At 42.0% G+C, this 24,506-nt stretch overlaps 2 protein-coding genes and 1 non-coding gene across 3 annotated transcripts in view; 1 reads left to right on the forward strand and 2 right to left on the reverse strand.

The window, feature by feature from the left end:
* Window positions 1-955: 955 nt before the first annotated feature.
* LOC137662650 (mitochondrial import inner membrane translocase subunit Tim23) lies at window positions 956-19,941 on the reverse strand. The gene is made up of 7 exons (XM_068399264.1): window positions 19,786-19,941; window positions 19,198-19,256; window positions 15,978-16,071; window positions 15,674-15,758; window positions 13,256-13,314; window positions 10,316-10,426; window positions 956-1,631 (listed from the first exon to the last, which is right to left on the reverse strand). Exons 1-7 carry the CDS (start codon window positions 19,880-19,882, stop codon window positions 1,516-1,518), a joined length of 621 nt encoding a protein of 206 aa, XP_068255365.1. The 5' UTR covers window positions 19,883-19,941; the 3' UTR covers window positions 956-1,515.
* On the reverse strand, window positions 13,945-14,147 carry LOC137663256 (small nucleolar RNA SNORA74). The gene has a single exon (XR_011048156.1). It is a non-coding gene; the product is annotated as a small nucleolar RNA SNORA74 (small nucleolar RNA).
* Window positions 19,942-20,310: 369 nt separating the features above from the next.
* The window catches only part of PARG (poly(ADP-ribose) glycohydrolase), a 71,070-nt gene continuing 66,874 nt past the window's right edge, over window positions 20,311-24,506 (forward strand). Inside the window, exons 1-2 of the mRNA XM_068398809.1 lie at window positions 20,311-20,494; window positions 23,578-23,644. Coding sequence (XP_068254910.1) covers window positions 20,311-20,494; window positions 23,578-23,644 — 251 coding nt within the window. The remainder of the gene's footprint in view (window positions 20,495-23,577; window positions 23,645-24,506) is intronic.

A 24,506-nucleotide genomic window follows, 5' to 3' on the forward strand; every position in this document is an offset into this window, starting at 1 on the left:
TTAAGTGCTGGCATAAAGCAGCTACTTTGACCTGGTAGCCAAACAAAGCTAATTGGGTTCAACTGTGAAGGCTCGTTAGCTAGAGCACTTTCTCTATAAAAAGCTGGTCTCAGAGGTCACCTCTTCCTAAAGAGGCTTCTCAACAAATCTGTATTTTTCCTCAGAAGAAGGTAAGAGCTACCACCTTCCCATGACTTTTTTTTTTTATTGTTTCTGTTTTCTTGAGTGCAACATAGTTAACAGCTGTTTCAGTAGGGAGAATTCAAGTAAACTCTGGTTTTGCATTAAGTTTTCTACTGAGCAGTAAGTTTCTTGTTTTTCCCTTGCCCTGCCTTCACACTGTCTCAGACCTGTTTAATTGTTTACAGGCTTTGTTCAGAAACTGAAAGAATAAGCTGTTATACAATAACTCTAATTACTGAACTAATTCACAACTTACTGTTTAATTTATCTGCAAACAATGCTTGGTCTGTGGTTTAATTTTAACACTAGAGATGTAGGTTCATCACATGCCTTCGTTCTGCCAATAACCTGCAAATTGTACTTGGGGGAAAAAGCTTGTTGCTAATTAAAAATCCTGTAACAGGCAATAAGAGGAGCATTTATATTGCTTGGTTTCTAACTGTTGGCTAAACAGTTCTGAGATCCTGGAGCACCCAAGTGTTTTGATAATCCACTGGCAGCTGTTCTGCAACAGCAACTCTACCTCTCATCCAGAAACAACCAGTTCCTTATTTATTAGCACAAATAAGGGAGTGGAGTCAAGCCGTGGTATGCCTCACCATCACCTCGCATCAGGAGACAATCAGCCTGTTAGTTCCCTTCCCCTCACCCACTAACCTCCCCCAGGATTTTATCACATTGGTCCTTCAAAACAAAACTGTAAATAGGAGTCACTGGATGCGGCACACTTTGGTCTTATCAGTAGTAGGAACAGCAAAGCATAGAAACAGCATTGCGTAAGTACCACCCTTTTTATTCATGGTGATGTCCCTTTTTACAGCTTACCCTGTGCTGTCAGAATAACAGGCCTTGCCCTATGCCAGCTGCTACTCAAGGCTGCCGCTGGCTCCATCTGCCTGGGCGCTGGCTGGCTGGGCAATTCACGTTGAAAGACTACAGTGAATAGCTCTATGGACACAGACTTTATTACACAGCGCTATCGTTGTACACGCAACCGAACACACCTGGCAGCACAGCAGGTACAGCTGTGGGACTTGAGCATGCCTCATAGCTCTGGCCCAGGGCTAGCTGGTGAGCGTGTCAGGGAGACTGTCTCGGTGGCCACTCTGCTCACTTGCCGGTCCAGCAAATATTGCTGCCTCTCCAGTGATTGGCTGGCGGGAAGGAAAGGGCCAGTCCAGCTACGTGGTGTCAAGAGGTTCCTCCCAGCATAGCTTCCTTCAGTTTCACACTAATTGTAAATAAAATAGGAAGGGGCACCAGACAGATCTCGCAACTGACTTGACTGGTGACTATGCAAGCGTGTCCTCTGTCCAGCGCTGGCTGCCCTGCTCAGAGGGACTGCCGGGCTATGGAGCCCTTCATGTGCTCCCAGTTGTTATAGAGAGCGTAGAGACCAGTAAGTGTCAGACCTGCAATACCACCTCGTGCTATCCCACGCAGTCCACCTGAAAAACAGATTAAAACCCATTACAGTTGTATCTGAGGAAGTGGTCAGCTACAGCAGCTTCCAAGAAGCTGTTCAAATCCAGAGGAATCTTAATGAAAGTTCTTATTTTTTGAATAACTTTCCAGAAAGGGTACCTGTGCTAATTCTACCCTCCCCTCATGCCTGCTGCCAGGGTCCAGAAAGGTCATTCCTGATCCTGACACTAATTCTGCTGGTGTGACTTCCTCTCAAACTGTGCTAGCGCTGCTGCCTGAGCGAACCACTACAGAACTCTTGGAGCAAAGATGGCTTTTCCCATATCCTACTTTATCTGTTCCATCTGTCCTCAACACAGGTGTTTACAGACAGGTATGAGCTCTTCCTGCTTTAAGAACTTCTCTATTTAGGATTTCAGATGAGGAATAATAATGACATTTATCAGTTATGGTAACAAGGTGTGGGGGTAAGGAGAAAAGGCAGGAAGGAAATAAGTGAACACAACAGCAGCTGAAGTGGACATGACCTTGGGTGCCAGAGACTGGTGAGGGCCATCACGCAGAAATTATCACTGCTTTTGTTGCTTTGGAATTTTAAAACCTTTTGGAAAAAAATGAAGAAGTAGATGAAAGGGACCAACTTGGAAGAATTTACTAGGGCATGCATTGAACAACTTTTTTATTCTTACTGTTATTAATCTCCAAAATTATCATCTTGCAATGGCAAAAATTGAGTCACACAGGCAATTAAAAACAATTTTTTTTAACTGCTCACTCAAGACTTGAAGATTCTGCAAGTTGTCAAGGTAAAAATACAGGGGGCAAGTTTGGCTAATACCAGCAGCCATTGCACCTGGCAGGAGCTAGGAGTCAGACAGCATCACAGCTCCATTCCACCCATGTGAGGGTTGTGGTGTATGGGGCAGAAGCAGAGGCTTCTGTTGCTTTTACTAAACAGCAGAATGTTCCTATTTCTCAATAGGAGAAAGTGCCTTGGTAAAGCTCCCAGAATGCACTATAAATGTACAGGAACACCTGAGAGTATGACCCTCAACACTAGGAAAACTTCACTGAGTTTGATTCTGCAATGTTTATCAATCCCAGCCGAAGCAAGCTAGGTAATGTGTACGGTATATAGAACAAGGCCAGTTCCTGCTTACAGCTAGATAAAACCTGCCTGCTTTATTGGTAGAAGTGACAGTGGAATTCAGGTTCCTCAAACTTGAAAAGAAATGTATCTCAGTAATCGGTGTTTTTTTGTTTTCTTCCATTATGGGTTATAAAGTTGTCTCACAGAATTGTGTTTAGGCTTTAGGCTGGGGCAAGAAGCTGTTGGCGTCAGCTAGACCGAGACTGCGTTACCTGTGCTGCAAGATTAGATGGATTTCATTGGAGTTGTTACACCTACTCACATTGCCTGGGCACGTAATGAAACCAAGAAGCTGCAGAAGTGATAGCTGAAGCTGGACTTGGTACTAGAGGTCATGTTTACCTCTGGTTTCTAGAAATTTCATTGCCAGACTAGCTGTGACAATTCAAGAGTGTTTTTGGGATATAAGCCTAACTGACTTCACTGTCCTAACTGTTGAGAATGCAACAGCTCTAGAGAAAGCCATACTGTTTAGGCACCTATGTGCCTAAATCAGGATTTAAGCATGCAAATGTAGACTTCTATTTTTGATAATTGATCCTGAATGTGTTGCTCAAAAAGCTTTTCACATGAAGAGGCTGCAGCTGGGTACACAAACTAACCATGTGCAAGCAGTTCTGGCAAAAAGCCACAGGTGAAATTTAAAGGACACTTTGTGCAAAGCAAATATTTGAGATGATGTGTAAAACTACTAACTCCTCGTTACTTTGGGGAAAAATGAATAAAACATTAGCGAGCCTGATTTTCTGCTGTTTGTATTAGGAAACGATTGCTCACAGAAGAAACCCCCAAAGAGGGCTCATAATCATTAGTGTACAGGGAAATGCAAGAAATGTGGAACATCCTCATGACTATCCCTATAGACTCTTCCCTCAGCCCCCAGGTTCAATTCATCTCCTTTCCCCTTAAAATCATATTCTTCCTATGGAAGAAAGGTAGGCTGAAGGCTGATCAAGCCTGGTTCCAGGTTCTGTGAAGTCAGGATTGTACAAGAAAGGTATGTTCTTTAGTTTGGCTGCTGAGCCACTTTCTAGCATCCATGCAGACTTAGACACAGTGCTGCTAAGACATACTGCTAACACAAAAAATGTTATTAATATTTTCATGTGCTGAGGTCAGCCAGGTGAGGATGGCAGCTCTGAACCCACTTACAAACTGTCAACCACAGGGCCTAAAGCAGTCTGTAGGTCTTGCAGACAACTTGGGGCCTTTGCAGAAGAAGATGTTTTCAGTGGAAGTCTGTTTCATGAACAGGAACTAAACTTGTGCAGTTGGTATAGGTGCATAACTAAGAAAAAATCCAAGAAGAAAACATGCAAGAAGTGTTTCTTACCAGGTTCCCTATGCTTCTGCTACAAAATTTTACCAGTAATTTGTTTTGTAGTAGTTGCACCTGGCTTCTGAACTATCCACAGTAATTACAAAAAAAGAAAAAGAAAAAAACTTTCCTTTCCCTAACTGTTAGATTTGCATTTCAGTGAACACCTCCAGGTCTGTGGCAGACTTCAAACAGTAACGCACTGTAGAATGCAGCCCAGTTGCTGGGCAGGAAATGTTAAGCCCTCTGAGAAGATTACCTTGTTCAAAAAAATAAAAATTCCCCACTCCCATCCCAGCTGTCTTTGCATGATAGAACTTGTTCCCACCCCTCCTCTGCAATCATGCTCTGCAAGCCTCTGATACCAAGTCTGCCTTGACAAACCCTGCTAGAAACATGGTTGTAAGCCTCTAATCTTGCATGTCTGAGTAAGATAACTTAAAGTTCCAGCTGACAGACATTTCTGAAAGCAGGTATTTTGAGATCAGGCAACTTGCACAATACTTCAGAACTGCTATGGGTTTCCAAAGATACATCTGATGCTCTCTAAATGAGAATTTAGTTCTCTGGCTTTAGCTGCTGCACCTTCTCACCAGAGTATTGTCCCTCTTCTACGCATTTAAAATGGGTTTCAGAGTACACTATGCAATGACACGCAGCGTTCTAATAGTGCAGCTTTGCAATTCTTCAGGGCATGATCCACTCCTAACACTGAATTTGACTTGTATAGTAGGCAAAACCATTATCTATATTGCATAACATGAGGGCAAAATCCTCCATTTACTACCCTACTGTCTCTATTTTCAGAATGTGCTACTCCACTATCCTGGGATAGTTCCTGGGATGTTTGAAGCAAGAACCATCCAACAGCAAACATTAGAAATACCTTAACTGAAAACCCAGACCCACATATTTATGCCAAACAAAAGAAGTGTAATAGTTAAGTTGTGATTAGTTTTCTGTCTTCCGATCTCTTTCTCTCAGATATTCAGAATGCAAACAGTTTCTCTTCCTCTAGGGCTTCCAGGAACAAAAATATCTTTAAATGGTTTAAAGGACTTGACTTTTCAAATGTACAAGGCAACCTCAGTTTTGCTCCAAATTCAAGCACAGTGGTAGCTAACCAGACCCTCTCAATCATCAGGCAGACATTTGTTTGAACATCTGTGGGTGGTCCTATGTCAGTAGAAAATCCACACAGCTTCCTCCTGCTGCTCCACGGGGGTCATTTTATGAAATCTTGTAAGTGTGGACAAAGTCTGTGCATACAGAAATTACTGAGGAAACTGATAAACTTCTTTTTGGAAACAAGATACATTCTAGAAAAGCATGTCCCATTTTTGTACTGCTGCAGCTAGGACAGTATTGTGGTTAAAATACAGAGACAACAAAGCTTGAAACAGGGAAGACTTCCTGTAGTTACTGTGGTGTGAAGGCTAAATTAGAAAAACAGTAAGAATCTACAACTTATTTTGCAAGTTCAGAAGTATTAAAGCTGTTGCAATTACTTTGCAAACATTATTAAAATTCCATTTTCTGACTGAGTGAAAGCAGCAGCACCTGACTGACAGGAGACTACTTCAGCTACTGTAAATGGGAGCAAGAACCCTGCAAATCCCTGCAGCACTGAGAACTTGGCTCACTGCTTCTGCTTAGCAGAGCTGGGTAGAAGGCAGCACTGCTCTCAGTGGCTGAGTGTATCTCAGACATTAGCCCTCAAGCATAACAAAGAAAGCTCCAACAAGCTATCACCTGTAGCGCCTGCCTGTACTTTGCCCTTATCTCGTTCTTATTTCAGACCTGAAACAAAATCCTTCCACTGAACACCATTTGATTAATAGTCCTATAGACTTGTTATGTTAAAAGCAGGTTTTAACAGAGGTTCTTAATTTCTAAAATGCCCTACAGCCCTGAACGTCAAAGTGCAGAAGGGAATCCTTCACTTGCTTTTATCCAAACAATGCAGGAAAGTACGATATCCCAGGGCCATAACTGTAGCAGTCTGCAAAAAACTCTTCTTTCTCCCTCCCCACCAAACAGAAACAAGAAAAAAACCCCCATCTGGCCCAAAGAAAAACACAGATTGAGCCCAAAGGGAAGAGGCTTTTACAGCTCAAGAAGCAGCCAGCTAACACAACTGCCCTGAACTCCTACCCACTGAATGTCACAAAACTGATCTTCAGCTCTGGCCAGACTTTATTGCTAGCAATAAAACATTTAGCTCTTCTTAATTAATTGATAATGTGTTGACTTTTCAGGGTTGTGTTCTGAGGTCTTGAAGTGACAACTACTCCCTTCAGCTACTGCTAGCATGCAATTCCCTTCTTTTCAGATGCACACCATTTTATACCAAGTTATGTAATACCTATTGTGCAAAAGGCATGAGATGCTCTGTATAGTATGGGGCTCCTACTGTACAGTAAAAAAAAAAATTTAGTTTGCCCAAAGCATTACTTTATTTTTGTTCCTGTTTTCCCTAACCTCAAGAGGGAAAAAAAAAAAAATATCTAAGAAAAAGAACATCTACAACCTGTGTAACACTCAGATAAGAGGTAAAGGTTATTTAACTTTTTTTGCTTACTGATGTCTCTTGGCAGGAATTTCAGTGAGAAATTAATGGCTGTCACACTAGGTCAGACCAAAGTCCCACCTAGCTAAGTATCTTTCTCCTGAGTGATCAATCCTGCATGCTTGAGGAGGAGTGTAAATCCTCAGCCAGCTGTACCTTTGTGACATGATGACTGGAACCACATGCATTTTCATGGTGGGAGGGAATAACAGTGACATAGTGCACAGTGACAATCATCTTTTTGATTTTTTGCTACTTTCAGAGTCTAATACAAAAAAAAAAACCAAAAAAAACCCCCAAAACCCCCCCCCCAAAAAAACCCAAAAAAACCCAAAGATGTGTGATTCAGAAAAGAGGTTGAAAATGCATACAACAGGACTAAATATTTGTTTTAAGATATGTTAGTACTTGTGCTTTCTAACGTTTATCAGAAAAAACTTGGCATAAAAGATCCTAATTTGTGCCTTTGCTTGAAACGGAAGAATAATATCTTATTAAATGGAAAAGCCACCCTTGTGAACTTAGGATATCAGACTCACGTTTAGCAAAACTCAAACAGGATTGACTAAGTTGCAACAACATTTCTAGTACATATGCCACTGGCAAAGGAACACAAAGGGTTTTCTTTCATCTGTCACTCAACTTCTACCCAGAATATTCAGTTTAAGTTGTGAGCTCGAAACACAGCTTCCATGAAGTTGCAAATCCAGTGTAACAAGTTAATAGTGTACTCACATTGCTACATTTGGGCTGAAATCTAGTAAGTAATCTTGGTATTAAATTTCATTTCAAATAAATGCGAAAGCTAGAGACCACTTTGTTCAAAGGGATCAACTAGGATGCTGTTTCAAAGCTCCACAAATCAGTTTTACTTTCAAACTCAATTCAACACCTGTTACCCTAAGCCGCACAGTATGCTGAGATGGATTCCAGCTAACACTCGATTTATAATGGCAAGTTATCAGTGTCTGACTCAGTCCAAGGAGGACCATCAGAAGTCTTGGGGACTTAACTGCTTTAATCACTTGCAGTGGGGAACTTTCAGTGACTAATGCCACTTCCAGTGAACATGGGAGGGCTGAACTGCCACAGTCCTCGCCTGCAGACTTTGTAATGCTCTTGTATCTTCTCATGCACAAGCTGCGTGTTAAGCAGCCTTGCACAAAACTGCTCACAATCTAATGGCTTTAGAACAGGGGTATTTTGGAAAGCCTTTTTTGTTTGACTGCTGGCATTTTGGTAATGATTAACACCTCTACAAGGACAAATTGTGAAAACTGGGACCAGTTTGGGGCAACAAATCTCAGCCTTCAAATGTCTTCCCACTATTTCTTTTTTCCTCTCCACTCATCCCCTCAGCAAAGGCTTAATCATTTGTTTCAGAAATTCAATCTAGGCTTTGTAGTGTACACAAGAGTATTTTTCAGTGCAGAAGGGTTGCTGATGTGATTCTTCCATCAGTGCTATATTTAAACACAAACCAGAAAGCTGTAATAAAAAACCTGCCATACTGTACACAGTTTCTTCTTAAATACATGCCTGATCTCTTTACAAAACAGGAATGATGGAAGTGGGAAATCTGAGTGTTTGAACAGCACTGCCTCCAACTCTGTAGCCACCCTTGTGGATTACAGAACGGCTTGATTTGAAATAGCATGTTTGTGGGAGTTTCCAGCCGACACTAAAATATGGGGATTTATAACAGAAATGTTCCAGACGGCTTTATGCCAACACAACATGGCGTTCCGTGTAACACAGGAAATGATTACAATCTTGATATATGTCACAGATGTGAACTGATCATTTGCATATGGTTTAAACAGTCAAGATTTTTTATGTAAATATATATTGATGCTGGGTAAAGGCATAACTTAGAGGGAAGCTTTACCATACAGAATTAGGAAGGGCATTCTGGCGTAAGGGGACAGGAGAGAAAGCAGGGGAGAAGCAGCAAGAGGGACAAAGCATGAAAGAAAAAAAAGGAAAATAAGATTGGAATTAAATTCTTCAAACAGATGTGGGTATCATCCTTTTCACTTCCAACTAATCCTTGACCTTTAAGGTCTACCGTGCCACTAAGTTTCCTGCATATGGTGAGAAATATATTTTTCTGTGAGTTTCTGTGCACTACACTTCATATGTATGACACATACTTGAAATACAATACTGTAATGAATACAGACTTATTGACTACATTTACCTTTATCAGTGCTACTATTAGCTCAGTAGATCTTATGTTACAAAACAAAAGTCCCACTGTGCTCTGGTAAGAAAAATTTTTGTAGTGTCAGATGACTGTGCATGTGACTGGAGTAGTTATCCATGGTTGCACTGCGCCAAAAAAAGAGATTACACGTAATGCCAGCTCTATACTTCTGAAAGGTAAGGGGGAAGCTTCTGCTGGAGTGTAAGATGGCAGTTCTCCTTCTTAATGATAGCTTCCTACAGAAAATGTTCGACTTCTGTACTGCTACCCTATCCAGCTGTTTTTGGTAATCTGGCATATCACTCATGAAATCCCAAATAAGTAGTTGATTACCAGAGTTATGTGCTCTTGCAAGGTTAAGTGCACAAGCTAGTATTTATGAAGGCTGCTCAAGCCAATTATTTCTGGTTTCAACTAGTCTAAGCCAACATGAAAATAAGACTTCTCAAACTGTTTTGCCCCATACATAAAGCTGGCCTTCAGGAACACTTCTAAGATACTGAGGCTTAGTTAGATATGTAAAGGTACATAGGTTAATTCTAGAATTATCTCCCCAGTAAAATACATGTGAATCATATGGCCAAACCCTTATCGAGGTACTTATACTTTTTTCCTGTGGTAATGTCAGCCTGTGGTACCCAGAAGTCCTCCAAAAAAGATCATCCCTCCAATTGTTGTGCTTGGAATATGTGTTAACAGGTGTTTTGCTGATGAAGCTCAGACCCTCTCTTCTGCAAACAATTCAATATGTGTCAGCAAACTAGCCTTAAATCCATGCTGTTCTCAAATAACATTGTTGGTTTTGACCAACTATGGAAAGGACTACCACAAGACAACAGTTTCACAAACAGCTAAGTAATAACTTTATAAATATATCAGTTTCTCTATGTGTGTAGTTTTTTTGCAGCTTCAGGTACTATCACATGAATCACTTGGAATATGTTTCACCTTGCAGTCAAGCTGTGTTCTGTGTATTCCTCCCCTCTCCTGCCCCCTCACACTTTGGAAGGTAGTTCCTGTTTGCCTACACACACTCATGGACTTGAGAAACTATTGGTTTTATTCCTGCTGTACCTGAAAAACATAGTTAAGAATGAGGTGGATATGTATTTTATAGAATCTCACTTTAAATCTGAGTAAACACTTGAGTGTTTATTCAGTATATATGTATAACAGACATAAATCGGCTCTCATGATTATTGTTTGTCCTGTGCAAGTTGGAAAGAATCCAATTTAGTTCAGCTGGAATTTTTTTTTAAGTGCAAGTTTTCCCTAAGCAGTCTTAGCTGTGTGAAAAACAATGTGTGGGTTAGGGGATATTGAACTAATAGGTCTTAGTTCCTAGTGTATCATTTTTACACTGCCAATATTCAGAGCAGGACAGTATTTGTAAAAGTAATGAGAAGCCTAATAACTAGGATAAAGCACAAGGAGAGGAAAACTAGAAACATTTTGCTACTCTACCAGTGCTTTTGTATAGCATTCCTGTCAAGGTTCCAGCAGCTATGGTGTTCAGGTCATCTTCTGCACCGCGTGTTTTTTCAATGATGACTCCGAACGCACTGTAAAGTAGAGCTGGGAAAGAAAAACATATTAAAAAATTCAAGTTAAAACTCCCTTCTCTGAGACACAAGGCTTAGAATCCAGCCTCAGTGTAACTATTTAGACTATGCTTCTGAAGCACAGATTTCCTGTTTATTTAAAGGAGGGGGAATCCTCTGCCAGATCCTGTCTTTGGTGTTTTTTTCCAGACCTATTTATATTTTACAGATAACTTTTCTTTCTCTAGCTATAGTTTGGCTATAGAGTAGTATTCTTCATGACGTCTAGTACTGCCTCATGACCTGATAAATATGTGATAAAAAGCACTGACTGAAGTTTAAACCCATTTTGCTAGTTCAAATTTGTTTAAAAAACTTTTGAGGGTTTAACTTTGTACTGGCAGGTTTTATACCATCTTCTGTGGACGGCATGAAACTAAACTCAACAACACTATCTAGGTAGCAGAGAAAAATCATTGCTCATGTGTGACTGAGATGAAATGCAAGTTAAGTGCAGCATTCAGATCGTGTTATCAAGGGCTGGAGTACAATGGGCTACACTTCCCTTATAAATGACTATTAGACTGCTTGGGATTTGACATTTACAGCTGCTTTACCTCTGCCTGAATATGAAAACTTTGTCCATGAAGGGCCTTTTGCTTTGGGAGAATTTTGGGGACTGTTCTGGTAAGGATCAGAAACAGAAATGCAGAGGCTTTTAGTACGGATGCATCTACAATCTATGCATTTTGATGAAGGGAGAAGGCACCCTGATCCTCACCCCTCGTGATATGATCATATTTCATGCTGACAAAGAACAGTAGAGTATGTCATCATTTTAAAGTGATAAAGATACCATGCCACTTTAATTCATCCCTTGTCCTCCAAGAATTTGAAAACTTTACTTCTGCTAAGCAGCATGTAAATCCTTCATAAGAAACCATATTAATGTCAATGAGTTGAACACTATCATCTTTCTCCATTCAGCATAGTCAATGGTATTTTACCTTGTCTTAGTAGCATGTAGTGTTAACAATGAGGGGAAGGAAAAGCTGAATTCAAAAACATCTTTTAACATAGTTTAACACAGATGTTGCTTCCTCTGTTCAGGAACAGAGTGACAAAAACTGTCAGTAGTGACAAAAGAACAGAAATGCTGCACAAATGAAATAAGATGCAAAAATACTTCAGCTCCTTGAAAGGAGCTTCTCTGGTAGCTAGATCAAGGCAGAGCTATACCAAATCCCGAAATATCAAGTTCTGCTTAACTCTGTGACTTGGGAGGCCATATTTTATAAGAAAAATAACGATTTGTTAATGGAATGCACAAACATTTTCTTGAGTAATCTTTCTTCAAACACAGCTGAAAAAACCTGTTAATATGTCACTTAACCTGGAACCTTGAACTGCAGTGTGCCTGCATCTCAGTTTTCAGACATGTTTTGATTAGATTTGGAATAGAAAATAAGAAAAAACAAAACATCCCACCATAAAACTAACGAGGCAAGATGCATCTCTTATGAAAAGTGCCATTCTCACTGTAGTTCAGAATCCCATCTCTAAACATGGCTTCTAGATTACACCTCAAAAGCTGATGTCTGAGTTAAATGGCAAGCTAATCTACTCTTTAGGAATGACACTAATAAACAAAATGTAATAAATGCAACTTAGCCTATGCTTTGATGCATTTTTCAAAATTCAAATATATGTAGACTGGGTTATAGCATGATGTAATCTGTTTTAAATATTGCTAATTTCTTTTATTACCACTTTGTGGGGCAATGAGTTCCATCGTTAATCTTCTTCAAAATAATTTAATCAGCTTTGGATTTCTCCTCTCAAAGTAACTGAGCACCTTTCGCTCTTTTAAGATTGCAGGGGAGGAAGAAGCCAAAGAGTTTGTGTTCTCTAGGGCATTTGTTATTCCACTGACTTTTACCAAATCATCTGAAGTTGTTTTTCTGAGGCAACTGATGTGATTTTATTTCCCTCCCCTGACAAACCTCAGTCCGCAGTGGTTTTTCTCACACATCAGCCTTTTGATCATTTTTTTTTCTAACCCGTATTAGAATCATAGAATGATTTGGGTTGGAAGGAACCTTAAAGATCATCTAGTTCCAACCCCCGTGCCACAGGCAGGGACACCTTCCACTAGACCAGGTTGCTCAAAGCCTCATCCAATCTGGCCTTAAACACTTCCAGGGAGGGGGCAGCCACAACTTCTCTGGGCAGCCTGTTCCAGTGTCTCACCACCCTCACAGTAAAGAATATAGAATATATAAAGAATTAGTTATAAGCAACGTTTATATTTAAAGTGGGTGGTATCATATGTGATTTTTCTAGCTAAGCTACCATCATAAAAGGATAAATCTTTGTAGTCACTATCACATTTCTTCTACAGATAAACATTTTGTTGGCTCTTTAACTGGAAACAGACCTAAGGCAGTTGCTCATGTGACCACTGAGTCTCTTTTTAGGTTATTAAAGTTATTTCAGAAGTATTCAATCATATTTTTTGCCTTGTGAATTAACTGGAATTTGTTAACAAGTAAGCATTACCTATAATTTTCAGTTATTCCTGTTATTCCATAGCTAGAGTTCTTGTTTGTAATTCACTAAAAAATTTGGGGTTTAATTATGGGATTTTGGCTACTTATGCTTCAAATCCTATTTTAGCCTTTAATTTCCTTTTTAATTTCCTTTTCAATGTCTACTGAAATGCCCTTGTCGTCCCACCCCGCCACCCCAAAAAAAAACCCTGCAGTTTTTCCTGATGGATTTCATAATGAAAATTTAGAGAATACACTTTCCCATCAAACAGATCTTTAAATTGTTTTCCCTACAAAATAACGAGTTTACTTACCCAGAGATCCCAGAGTGTTAGCCCATAATGCTCCTTGCCTTGTCACCATATTTAGAATTCTATAAAGGAGTTAAAAAGGTATTAAAACCTTTAGCTCTCTGTGTTTACATTGAGGCAGTGCTTATGATAGTAGATATAATGTGTTTACACTACACATTTGATTAATAAAACTGGAATAATGAGCCAAAAGCCCTTCAAAACAAAACTATAAGGAAAAGCACACAGCTTGGTAATACATAATCTCCTCCATCACGCATACTATAAATAGTAACACATGCAACACTGAAGGCAAATATTTAGTCCTGTCAAGTCTTAAGAAAAATCTTTCTCTCTTTTCAAGTCAAACTTGCATCTTACCAAGAATCCAATCTCTTCTCTCCAAATGACTTTCTAACCCTAGTTGATAAATGTTCTTACATGGTAACTACACATAGCTGCTGAGGATGACTCATAGACTTATGCTGACCTAACTGGGTAAAAGAGTTCCAAGAAAGCTAGAATGCTCTTCTAGAAGGTGCAAGCAATACAGGGACCACGTGTCAGGGAGCATGGTGATGCCTGAACAAATGGCATGGGTATCAAAAGCAAGTCTGAACTAAAGCAAGTCAGGAAGAAAAGTGGCAATCTTTTGCACTTTCATTTGTCAAACTTGGCACCTAACAAAAGACAAAGTACCCTGAGTATTTCTGTATGTATGCTTCCAGACTAGCACCAAAGAGGGAAAACACATCTTTAGCACGCTCTCAGGGAAGCACAATGCCACTTCTTTTTGGCATCAGTTGTCTCCAGAACGGTGACAACAGCAGCCAGAAGAAATGACTGATCTTTATCTCCCAGCAGTGTAACACTATCACAGGCACAGTACTGCTCCGGACAGCTGACTACCACTGGAACTTAGTTTATAATTTAAAGCAATGAAAGTGTCACACATTATGTTCTTTCTGATCTGATTCATTTTCTACTACTTTTCCTTTTTTATAATTCTCAGTAGGAGACAGAGGCCCTTATTGAATATGGTTAGGTAATGAACTAAACAATAATGGAAAACTTCATTTTGAAACAAGAGAAAAAAAAATCCTAGAGGCTAGGGTATTGACAATCTCCCCCTAATTACAAGCCCCACCCCGTTTTGTTAACACTACATCAATTCTGAATTGATGAGAAGATTCATAATTTTAAGAACCATGACATACTGTGAGATATTTGATGACAGGGGATTAACAGCAAAATTCAAATTCATAAAAGAAAAAAAAAAATCTGTGTATATTAAGGATAAATCTGAAGGAAATCCAGCTAGGCAAGTCTCTTCCCTGCATCTGATTAGGAAAACATGGAACTTACAACACAGTTTCAAGGTGATGACCTTCAACAGGCCTTTTCCCTTGAAGGGCAATGGCTAACAGCAGCGTGTGCCCTGACTGCCACCTGCTGGGCTCAACCCACCTAACTTTCTGCTTAACAACATGGGTTTGTCTGATTCAGCTCATTCCGAATACCTAAAACACAATTCTGTTCATCTAGAACATTATGGAAGAGTCATAATTATAGTGGGGAATATTTTGGTTCTATCTTTAATTCTAGAGATGGTAAAGAAGGGGATGAAGAATATAGAAGCAGTATTTTAAAAGAGCCAGTATAAACTCTACTAGGCAATATTAAATTCTTCCCCTAAAATCTCCTTTTTCCAAAGTATTCCGGGAGAGTGAAAATGGTTTCCTTCAGTTATTTCACTCCTGTACTTTCCTATGTCTCCTTCATGAGCGCTTAAGTTTTCTTATAGTTATGTCTAAACTACCAATAATTCTAGAAGGAGAAGCATACTGCAGAAAAAAACGTGTTCCTATCTTTACTGCGTTCTTTCAAACCAGGTAAGGTGAAAATACGTGAATGCTGTGGGTGTTCATGGACGCTGTAATCCAGAACAACTTCCACCATGCAACACCTGCTCAGTAGCACGCACCTATGTCATCCCTTATGCAAATCCAGGCAGGCCCAGCTTCTGCATTTTAATCTCTTCCTGGTTTGGGAAAGTTTGGGAAAGAAGAGAGATCTCGCTCTCAGGTAAGTGACAGCAAAAAATAGCTCAAACCAAACTGTGCTGCTTCTGGGAATATTTCAACACAGAAACCCACTGTTTTGACTTTGAAGTAGATTTCTAGTAAATATCAAACTAATGATTTATTCTCAAATATTTAAGGTAAGTCAGAAGACATACCAATTGTCACTAAATGAAAAGCAAAAAGCTTGAAGTGAACATCATTGTAACTGTTTCATGACTTGATGAAGACAAACAGTGACTCTCATTTGTCCCCACTAAAGACACAAAAATACATTTATTTCTGCAGTATATTCAGATTTAACTTTGTACCAGCTGGAAGACACAACTCTGTCACTAAGTGTTTGAGATTAAACACTTACTGTACATTTCGAGGTTTTGACCACGCCATATTCTGCGTCTCCTTCAAGCCAAGTCGCAAACCATTCAGCGCACCAAATGCTGCCCCTAGTTAGCATAATATGTTATTACTTTTTAAGAAGGTAAGAAAAAAAGGAACAATACTAGAAGCAAATACTGAGAATAGACTTCAGTGTATAGACTGAAGCCAAATAACTGTTTATGTAAGACTAGGCTGCAGAAGGAGACATTTACGATCTTGTCAATTACTGTAGTACATAGGTGTTACCTGGACAGCTGGGAAAACTGAAAAACAGAATCACCTACCTGTCATACAACATCCTCCAATGGTAAAAAAGGCCAGCTCAAATCTGCCTCGAGTTTTGTTGGCTCCTGTGGGCAAGATAAACTCATCTGTATCCTGGAGGAAAACAAAACAAACACACACCTTTGTATTTTCCAAGTGTCCCTGCTTCAAAATGTAGGCCATATTAAATTTTTTCTTTAATCCATACAATGAACTAAAGAAACAACAGACACAACTAGTGTTTCTGGAAAACTTTTGTCTACGCTAGCACAGAGATGGAATATACTGTGTCTATACTTTAATAAGAATGAAAAAAGACTTTAAAAAGATAAATTGACTGAGAGCTTTTTCCTAGCTGTCCTAACTTTTTATAAATTACATCAGGCAGCCACGGAACTCATACTGTGTGGGTTGTTTTTTTTTTTTAAATGACTATTTGCTTAATTATTTATTATATCTTGCAGCAGGCAATACAAGACTCGCTGTCCTCTAAAAACTTCCTGTTGTCTGATTATGCAGCACTGTTTCCTCACTGAGCAACCTATACTGATGCAGTAATGCATTAAGGTTTCCCAGTACTCTGACACTAAAGAAAAACTGCCTTTGTACTGAAAGAGGTACTTCCTTGAACTAAGTGACCTGTTTTGAAGACATGAAAAAAGCAAGGAATACATTCAAAACTAGTGATGATCAGGCATGAAATATGCAAAGTTTTTTACTTGCAAAAGTTTTTTTACTCATGCACCTTTCTCCCACAGGGATGGGCTTGTGTTCTTGTAAATTAGATTGGTCTAAAAGACCAGAGAAATGGGCTGACTAAATAGTATGTGTAGAGTTAAGGTGGGTCAATGCACTTTTTCAAGATGAGACATTGACAAGGTGCACGTGCTGATAAGGTGCTAAAGCAGTGAGATCTCTTTTATGCTTCTGTGCTTTCCAGTCCTAGTATTATTCACTCCCCATTTAACTGATGTATGACCTCAACAACTGCAAGCTCAAGTGATTGCATTATAAGGGGCTCTCAGTCCATACTTGGCACTGAACATGGATGGTAATGCATAAAAAATATACAACTTCCAAAATTGTGAATACTTTATCAGTAAACTGAACCTATAATATCTTCCCTGTAACTAGATATTTGGAGAAATTCAGTGTGTACACTAGTTAGCGGTTTCTTACAGTGAAAACTGTAAGAAACCTATTGTCCAAAAGCCAAGATGAGGCAATCACTGTCTGTATGTAACCTCTATGTTTCTATAGAGACAACAACCTAGGAAGCCCATGCGTGCTCTAGGTTTGTGACAAAGGCTGGCATGCTATCCTATAATGGATACCTGCTGAAGGTAACAAAAGCATCACAGAAAATACATTGGTTTGTGCCTGCACTAATGGACTAACAAAGAAAGTGGGTTTTAAAGTCATGAGTACCACTGTAGCATTCATTATTATGGGAAGGCCAGGATCAAAATTCAAGATTCTCAACAATAAGGCTGACTTTCTGTGTTCTGAAAGCAAATGGATGGCCTTTAAATACAGGAGACCCTCACCCCTCCACATACGGCTTCAGAGACAAACCAATTTTAAAGGCTAATAATTTAAGTTCTCGTATTATAAAATACTAGCCACGTCTTTTTTCCTTGAATTTTTAGAATCACAGAATGGTTAAGGTTGCAAGGGACCTGTGGAGACTGTTCACTGCAACTCCCTTGCTCAAAGTCGGGTCAGCTAGTACTGGTTGCTCAGGGTCATACCTGGGTTTTGTGCATCTCCGAGCACGGAGGCCCCACAGCTTTTCTGGGCAACTTGTTCAAGTAAAAAATTATTTCTCACATTTACATGGAATTCCCTTTTATTTCAATGTATGTCCTAATGCTAAACATAAAGAGCAGTGAAGTGTTACAACACAAGCTGCTGCCTCTAGTGTTATGTCAATAGGTAGAACTGGTTACTCATGACACTAATGCCAAGACGACCTTTTCTTTTAAAGCGAGTTTTTTTAAAAAAAAAAAAATCTATTAGTATACACACACTTTGTTCCAAAAACTGTTATACCATTTTTAACACCAATATGTTCCCAGATATACTGTCCTAACTAAACAAGATGACTTTAGCGGCTATTTTTGGAAGAGGTCTAAATAATCACTTAGCATTTTTTTTGACCACTCAACAACAGCAGGCAAGATAATCATGCTAGTGAATCCACTTCAGAGGCATATCCCCTGTTTTCTATCATTATGGGAATGTTACGTTGTAATCTTGATTACAACAGCTTCTAATGAAAGAGAAATATAAAAAACAGACCCCAGAACTGCATTCAGAGCTTTCCGTTTACAAAAGAAGCAGCGACCCAGCGTACCATGAAACAAAAGGCACCCAGATTAGCAGATACTACACAACTGTTGGCCTTCAGTGCTACTTCTACAAAATCTAATGTTCTCAGATAATGTAAGCCATGTATCTATAAATATATAAAAAATATTAACTAAATAAAACCATTAAGACATGCATCCTTATTGGATTCACTTAAACCTTTTCAGCTATAGTTAATATTGCTGAGAAAGGAAAACATTATAGGATTTTATATTTTATTTTCCTTATGGTGGCCTATGGGTCATCATGTTAACTAGTATCAAGCTGTGTAAGTACAATAGCTACATTATTCTGTAGAATAAAACTGAAAGCTCTATTTCATGATGGTCTCCCTTGAGCTGGGAAATGACATTAGGAAAGTCGTGTGAAATTTGCTGCAGCTGTCATGACAGCATATACGATGACAAAGCCTGTATCAGGTCTGGGGTTTGGCTGAACACTTGTGTAAACTGATCGAACTCATCACAGTACAGAAAGCTAATCCATCAAACGAGTGGAGAGTTTCTGGCTGCTCTTACTGATTGAAGGGGCTCAGTGGAGGGTGTGACAAATGCCAGACTTGTGCAAAGATGCCTTGGGTCTGTATGCCTCAGAGCAGGGAGGGAGACCTCATCTTCTCAATAATGGCAGGCTTATATTGACACAACAGTATTACTTCTCTATATTAAAACTGGGTTTCTTCTCCTAGAAGTGATAGCACTGCAAGCTTTTATTAGGAACAATACTGAAAAAATCGTTCCTTTCAACTGTTCATCAGTTCAAGGCTTCAGTACACAGTGCACAGCACCGCAGGATTTTTGAGGCCTTCACACATGACCATGCAAACAATGGAATCGAATTCAACACAATAAAAACAAGCCACCTTCTCACCTGTACTAGATACCTGGGGTCCAAGTTTAAATATGGGGACAAAGGACTCATTCCAGTTACTGAAAGGAAAAAAAGAAAAAACAGAACACTTTACACCAATTTCACATCCGGTAAGTTAAGAGGGGGTAAAGCTCGTGCGTGGAAGCAGTGAAAATTCTGCCGTTAAGTTGCACAACTGATTAAAACACGGCACCGACTGACAATCCCCCCCCCTATTCAGGAAGCGCTGCAGCGGCGGTTCGGGCGGGATGGACACGTTCTGTACCCAGCGCCCCTCGCAACACGCGGCCGCCGCCGAGAGACGGGCTGTCGCGGAAGCGGCCTCCCTCCCCCTCACAGCCCCGGCAGGGGCAGCCGGAGGAAGCGCCGTGGCTCGGCTTTCCTCAGGGGCCGCGCTCGGCCGGCCCGGCCCTTTGCCCAGGCCGCGCCACGCTGGTTTCCGAGAGCGGCCAGCCCCGGGCCCGCAGGGATCGGCCGCCCGGCCCTGCCCCGCTGACGGGAACCGGATACCACCCCTCCACCGCCACCCGGGCCGAAGACGGGCGCCGCCGCAGGCCTCGCCGGCCGCCCCTGCGCGCCGGTACTCACGTGGCACGCCGGCCAGGTCGGCGTGGGAGTACCCCGCCCCGCCGGCGCCGAAGAGGCCGCCGAGGCCCGTGCCCTTGGAGTTGCCGCCGCCCTCCATGGCGCCGCCGGGCCCCGCGCCCGCCGCCTGCCGCACCGACAACCTCCGCGCGCCGCCGTAAAGCGCGCCGCGCTGCTTTCCGGCCCGCGCGCCCGCTGTCGGCAGGGGAGGAGCGCGGTCGCCATGGTGAGAGGGGAGAGGCGGGCGGGGAGCCATCTTGCTGCGAGCGGCGGCAGCCCCTGGCCCCCCTCACTGGACGCGGCTCGGCCCCGGCCTCGCCGCTCCTTCCGCGCCTCCTGCCGAGGGGGTGGCTGGTGGGACGAGCCCGGCGCCGCGGGCCGGAGGATGCGGAGGGCCAGAGCCGCCGGCAGAGCCGCCGCCGCATCGTCGCGCCGTCCCCGGGGGGCGGCTGCCGCCTGGCCCCGGCGGCCGCTGGCGGGCCCGCGCGGCTGAGGCGGGCTGGGCGGGCGGAGGCGGGCCCGCCGAGGATGAGTGAGGGCTGCGGGCGGGACCCCCCTCGGAAGAGAGCCCGGCCGAGCACCGCCAGCCCCGGCGGCGGCTCCCAGGGAGAGCGGCCGCTGTCGCCGCCGCCGCCGCTCGGTCCCCGCCAGGAGGGGCCCGGGGGCAGCAGCTCCGGCGGCGGCAGTCCAGCCACCGCCGTGGGGAACAAAGGTTTGTACCGGCCGGGGCTGCGTCCTCCCCGGGGCAGGGGGAGCGGCCAGGCGAGGGCTGGGCGCGGAAGGGGGCTCGCCGGGGGCTTCCCCCCCGCCTCTTTGGCGGCCTGGGCGGTATCGGGGTGCCGGGGGACGGGACGACTCTGCCCGCAAAGCCTGGGCAGCGCTGAACTTGCCCAAGGCGGGCCGGAGCGCTGCTCGGCGGCCCCCGGCGCACCGTCCCGCCCCCGCTGGCGCCGCGGGGGCCGCGGCCGCGCCCGGGGCTTGGCGGGAGGAGGCTCCGCCGGGTCGCGGTGTCCCTCTGCGCTGTTCGCGGCGGCTCTGCCGTGATGCGCTGGCGGGCGGGCGCTTGTGCCGGTGCGCGGGGGCTCCGCGGAGCAGGCCGGCAGTGTCGGGGGATCCTCTCTAACTCAGCTCCCCGGAGCCAGCGTGTCCCGAGGGCCCGGGGGCGTGCGGCGCTTCCCTTTGGAGGCGGCTTTGGGCACGGGATCGTTATCCTGGCGTTGTGCCTGATTCTTTACAAACTTTCAGTAACAGCGCAACCATCCGAGTGAGGTGCGAGCTGCTGAAGGTAGCGTGCTTAGCATGTGCGAGGACGAATACTTGCTGCAAGAGAAATGGCGTTCGGCGGGGTGTTGTGCCAGGCTGTCGCGGCAGGGAGAGCTGAGGGTGGTGACCCGAGCCCGCGTGGGCACGCGGCTGCAGGCCTGGGGTGCTGCTGATGCTGGGGTGCCCCTCCTGCTGTGTAAGAGAGCTGCGGGGAAAAAGTGCCCACGTGGCTTCCTTGGGTGACTTTTATTTGGAAGTAACACTGTCAAAATAAAATTTTAATGCACAATAAAGTACCTGTTTCAGGAGTAGAAAGGAATGCAGGGAAGGAAAAAGAACCAGATTTGCTGTGGTCTTCGATTGATGACTTAAACCTCAGTAACCAGTAACTGAGAGGCAACTTTGAGTAGATAAGAGTATGCACTCCTACAGAGTGATAAATAAGAATCTTCTAAAAATTACATTGTTTTCCTCAGTGGTAGATTCTCAGGGAAGGTTTGTTTTATGGGAATGATTTGGGGAATCTTGAATAGAAACTTAGACACTGCTTAAAAAAAAAAGTACACTGAACTCTGGTTTTGTTGTTTACACTGAATGTGAGCATGTGTTGTCTTTTTGTTGCCTCTTACGTTTTTATCTGTAGCAAAAAGAGATGTTAGTAGTATTAAAGAAAAATGATCTGTGTTATATTGGTTATAGGGTTTAAATGGCTAGTTAGATGTGAAAGTTCAGACCAAAGCCATTTTGTTCTGTTCTGCTGCTGCTATAATTTCTATTTATTGTGCTAATGAATAAGTATTCCTTCCTCAGTGCATGTTTATATCTCAAGAGCTAGTCAGCTGCCTTTGAAGAGATTTATTCATCCCATGTTTTAACATGTCTTCAGTTTTTTTTCTGGCTGCTTCTTTCCCCTTTCCTGTAGGCATTTTGGGTTAACACTTAAAATATAAGGTGAAATTTGGTAAACAGAATGACTAATATACTTCAGTTTTAGTGAACCTTTAGAAATAAAAATCTTTCAGTTCATAAAATCCATCAAGCTGTTATTTTGTCTGAGCGGGGTGAAGCGGAGCGTTTGTCGAAGAATTAAATGGCTGAGTATTGCACAGGTATCCTTGTGCCTGTAACCTACGTATGGCTTGGCATTACTCCCTGGTGACCTAGTCACATGGTGGCAATTTTGCACTATGGTTTGTGCCGTTTCAGAAGAACTTAACATGATTTAAACATTTTTTTGGAGATTACTTTTTCATTCTAGAAATTCTGTACTTTTGATGAGGATATTTGATAACCTTGAATGTTTGGGAAAGTGTTTATGAAACAACATCTCTTAATTTGCCTATGGCCTGAGCTGCCTACGCTACAAGTTAGGCAACCTCCATTTGCAGTAAAATGCTGAGTCTTTCCGTAGTGTCTATTAATCACAATAGCCAGATCTGCTGTACTGGTTTTTAAGTTCTGCAACACTACTGTTGCAATAGGGGAACTACAAATTTTACCTACCCAGTTGGAAGCAGTGAGTAAACACCTTGCACAGTCAGCAGTGACAGGTAGAGAGCTTCTCTTGGCAAATGGAAAGAAAGGGAACTGAAGCCAGTTGCCAAATTTTCAGAATTACCTTTTAAATAACAACAACAAAACAAAACAGTAAACCCCCTTCTTATACTAGTGAAGATTATTTTCCAGTTGTGAAATAACTGCTTTGAATTTTTTCTCCCTATTCCTCCCCTGAAGTCTCTACGTAATTGGTTCATGTGCTGCTGTTCTATTGGAAGTTTGTCTGACCTCTGCAACATCGCAGAGATAAGACTGATCACATTCACTGGAGCTGTGTTTTTGTTGGTAAATCTGAAAAAAACGTATCCTTCACGTTTTGCTACTGTTCAGCGGAGCAAGCATTGATAGGCTTTTTGAATTGTTTATGGATGGAGGGGGGGAAAAAAAAAAGTCCTTTTCTCAGCACTTGTTGCTTTTAATGTGTACAGTCTTTATATTAAGTTTCGTGTTTCACAGTATGCTACATACAAATAAGGTTCTCAGCTGGGTCTTCTAAGATGCCTAATCGTTAGGGTTTTGGTTGTTTGTTCTAAGATATGTCATGTCGCCTCTTCATTCCAAAATTCAGCAGAAGTCTTTCAGGGCTCACTGTGTGGTAGTGGTAATTAAAGATGATAATGAGAGCTGGAAAGTTTGGGTTGCCTTTTCTTTCTTTTCTTTGCCATCTAGAGGTTCACTGTGTGTTTTTAATTATATTAAAAGAAAGTTGGATGAAAAAAAACCACCACACACCAACCCTGGCATTTATAAAGATTACTGCAGAAGCTACAGCTGCTGACAGATACAAATTAAATATTACATCACATGTAGTTTTAATAGTGTTAGTGTCTGGATGCTCCCTATAGTAGAGATGATAATGAGGACTTAATTGAGGTGTTTTAATCTTCATCCAGTACAGGTTATCTTATTCATATGCAATCATGTTGCGGCTTTGTCATGTTTCATGTAATAATGTAGTGAACTGTGTTTTTTCAGTTTGTAAACAACGGACAATTACCACTTGGTTGGAGAATAAAGGACCCAAGACAACTGAGTCCAAAAGGTAAAATGTACAGCATACCTATTTAAAAGTTGTATTCTCTGAGTGGGCCTTTGGGGAGCTAAAAGCGCAGGTTGCCAGTACAGCTAGCTGCTGAAAAAGAAAGGCAACCCCATTTCTGCTGCTTTCCTTACCTTGGCACATCCTCTTGAGTATGACAGACTTTCACTACAAAAAGCTAACTAGCCCCCCACCCCTCACCCTCCGAAACAAACTTTTTTTTTTTGCTGGCTTAGCTTCCTGAAGCACCTCACTGTTTAGGTGAATAAGTACAGCTGCTCCTGCAAAGAAAAAGAGGGTATGTGCAGCAAGGGAGGGCAAAGCAGGACTGCTGCTTCCAGTGGCAGCCAACCATTAGATCAAGTTAGCTGTAATATTGGGCTATGTCCTTAGTCAACAGCTCTGCTTTTGTTTTGGTTTAACATAGGGCAATAATAGTTACAGATTTTGGCTGATGGTCCTTGCATTCAGCTCACAGTTCTGCTGTTAATTTACAGACAAAAGTCTGTTTTGGTTGATCTCATTGGACTGTGATTGTAGTATAAGCATGTGCAACTTGATATAATTTGGACCAGAATTTGCAGGTGCTCAAATGTGCATTCAAGTTATTTTGTGAAAGCTATTATAAAAGTTCTAGTGTTGAATGGTGCCATGTAAAGTTTGCCGATATTTTCTGCGGTCCTGTCTGTCAGGAGCAATGTTTGCAAGACAGCATTAAAATGAAACTCCTAAGAATCTTGTGTGAAGGAATATTAGATATTACTTTTCTATAATCACAATAGTAAATGTGCTGGTTTATTTTTCATTGATGTTTGTTAATAATTAGAAATTGAAATACATAGCAGTGCTGCAATGTTCAACAAAA

The sequence above is a fragment of the Nyctibius grandis genome, chromosome 4, assembly GCF_013368605.1.
Source record: "Nyctibius grandis isolate bNycGra1 chromosome 4, bNycGra1.pri, whole genome shotgun sequence".
Lineage (NCBI taxonomy): Eukaryota > Metazoa > Chordata > Aves > Nyctibiiformes > Nyctibiidae > Nyctibius > Nyctibius grandis.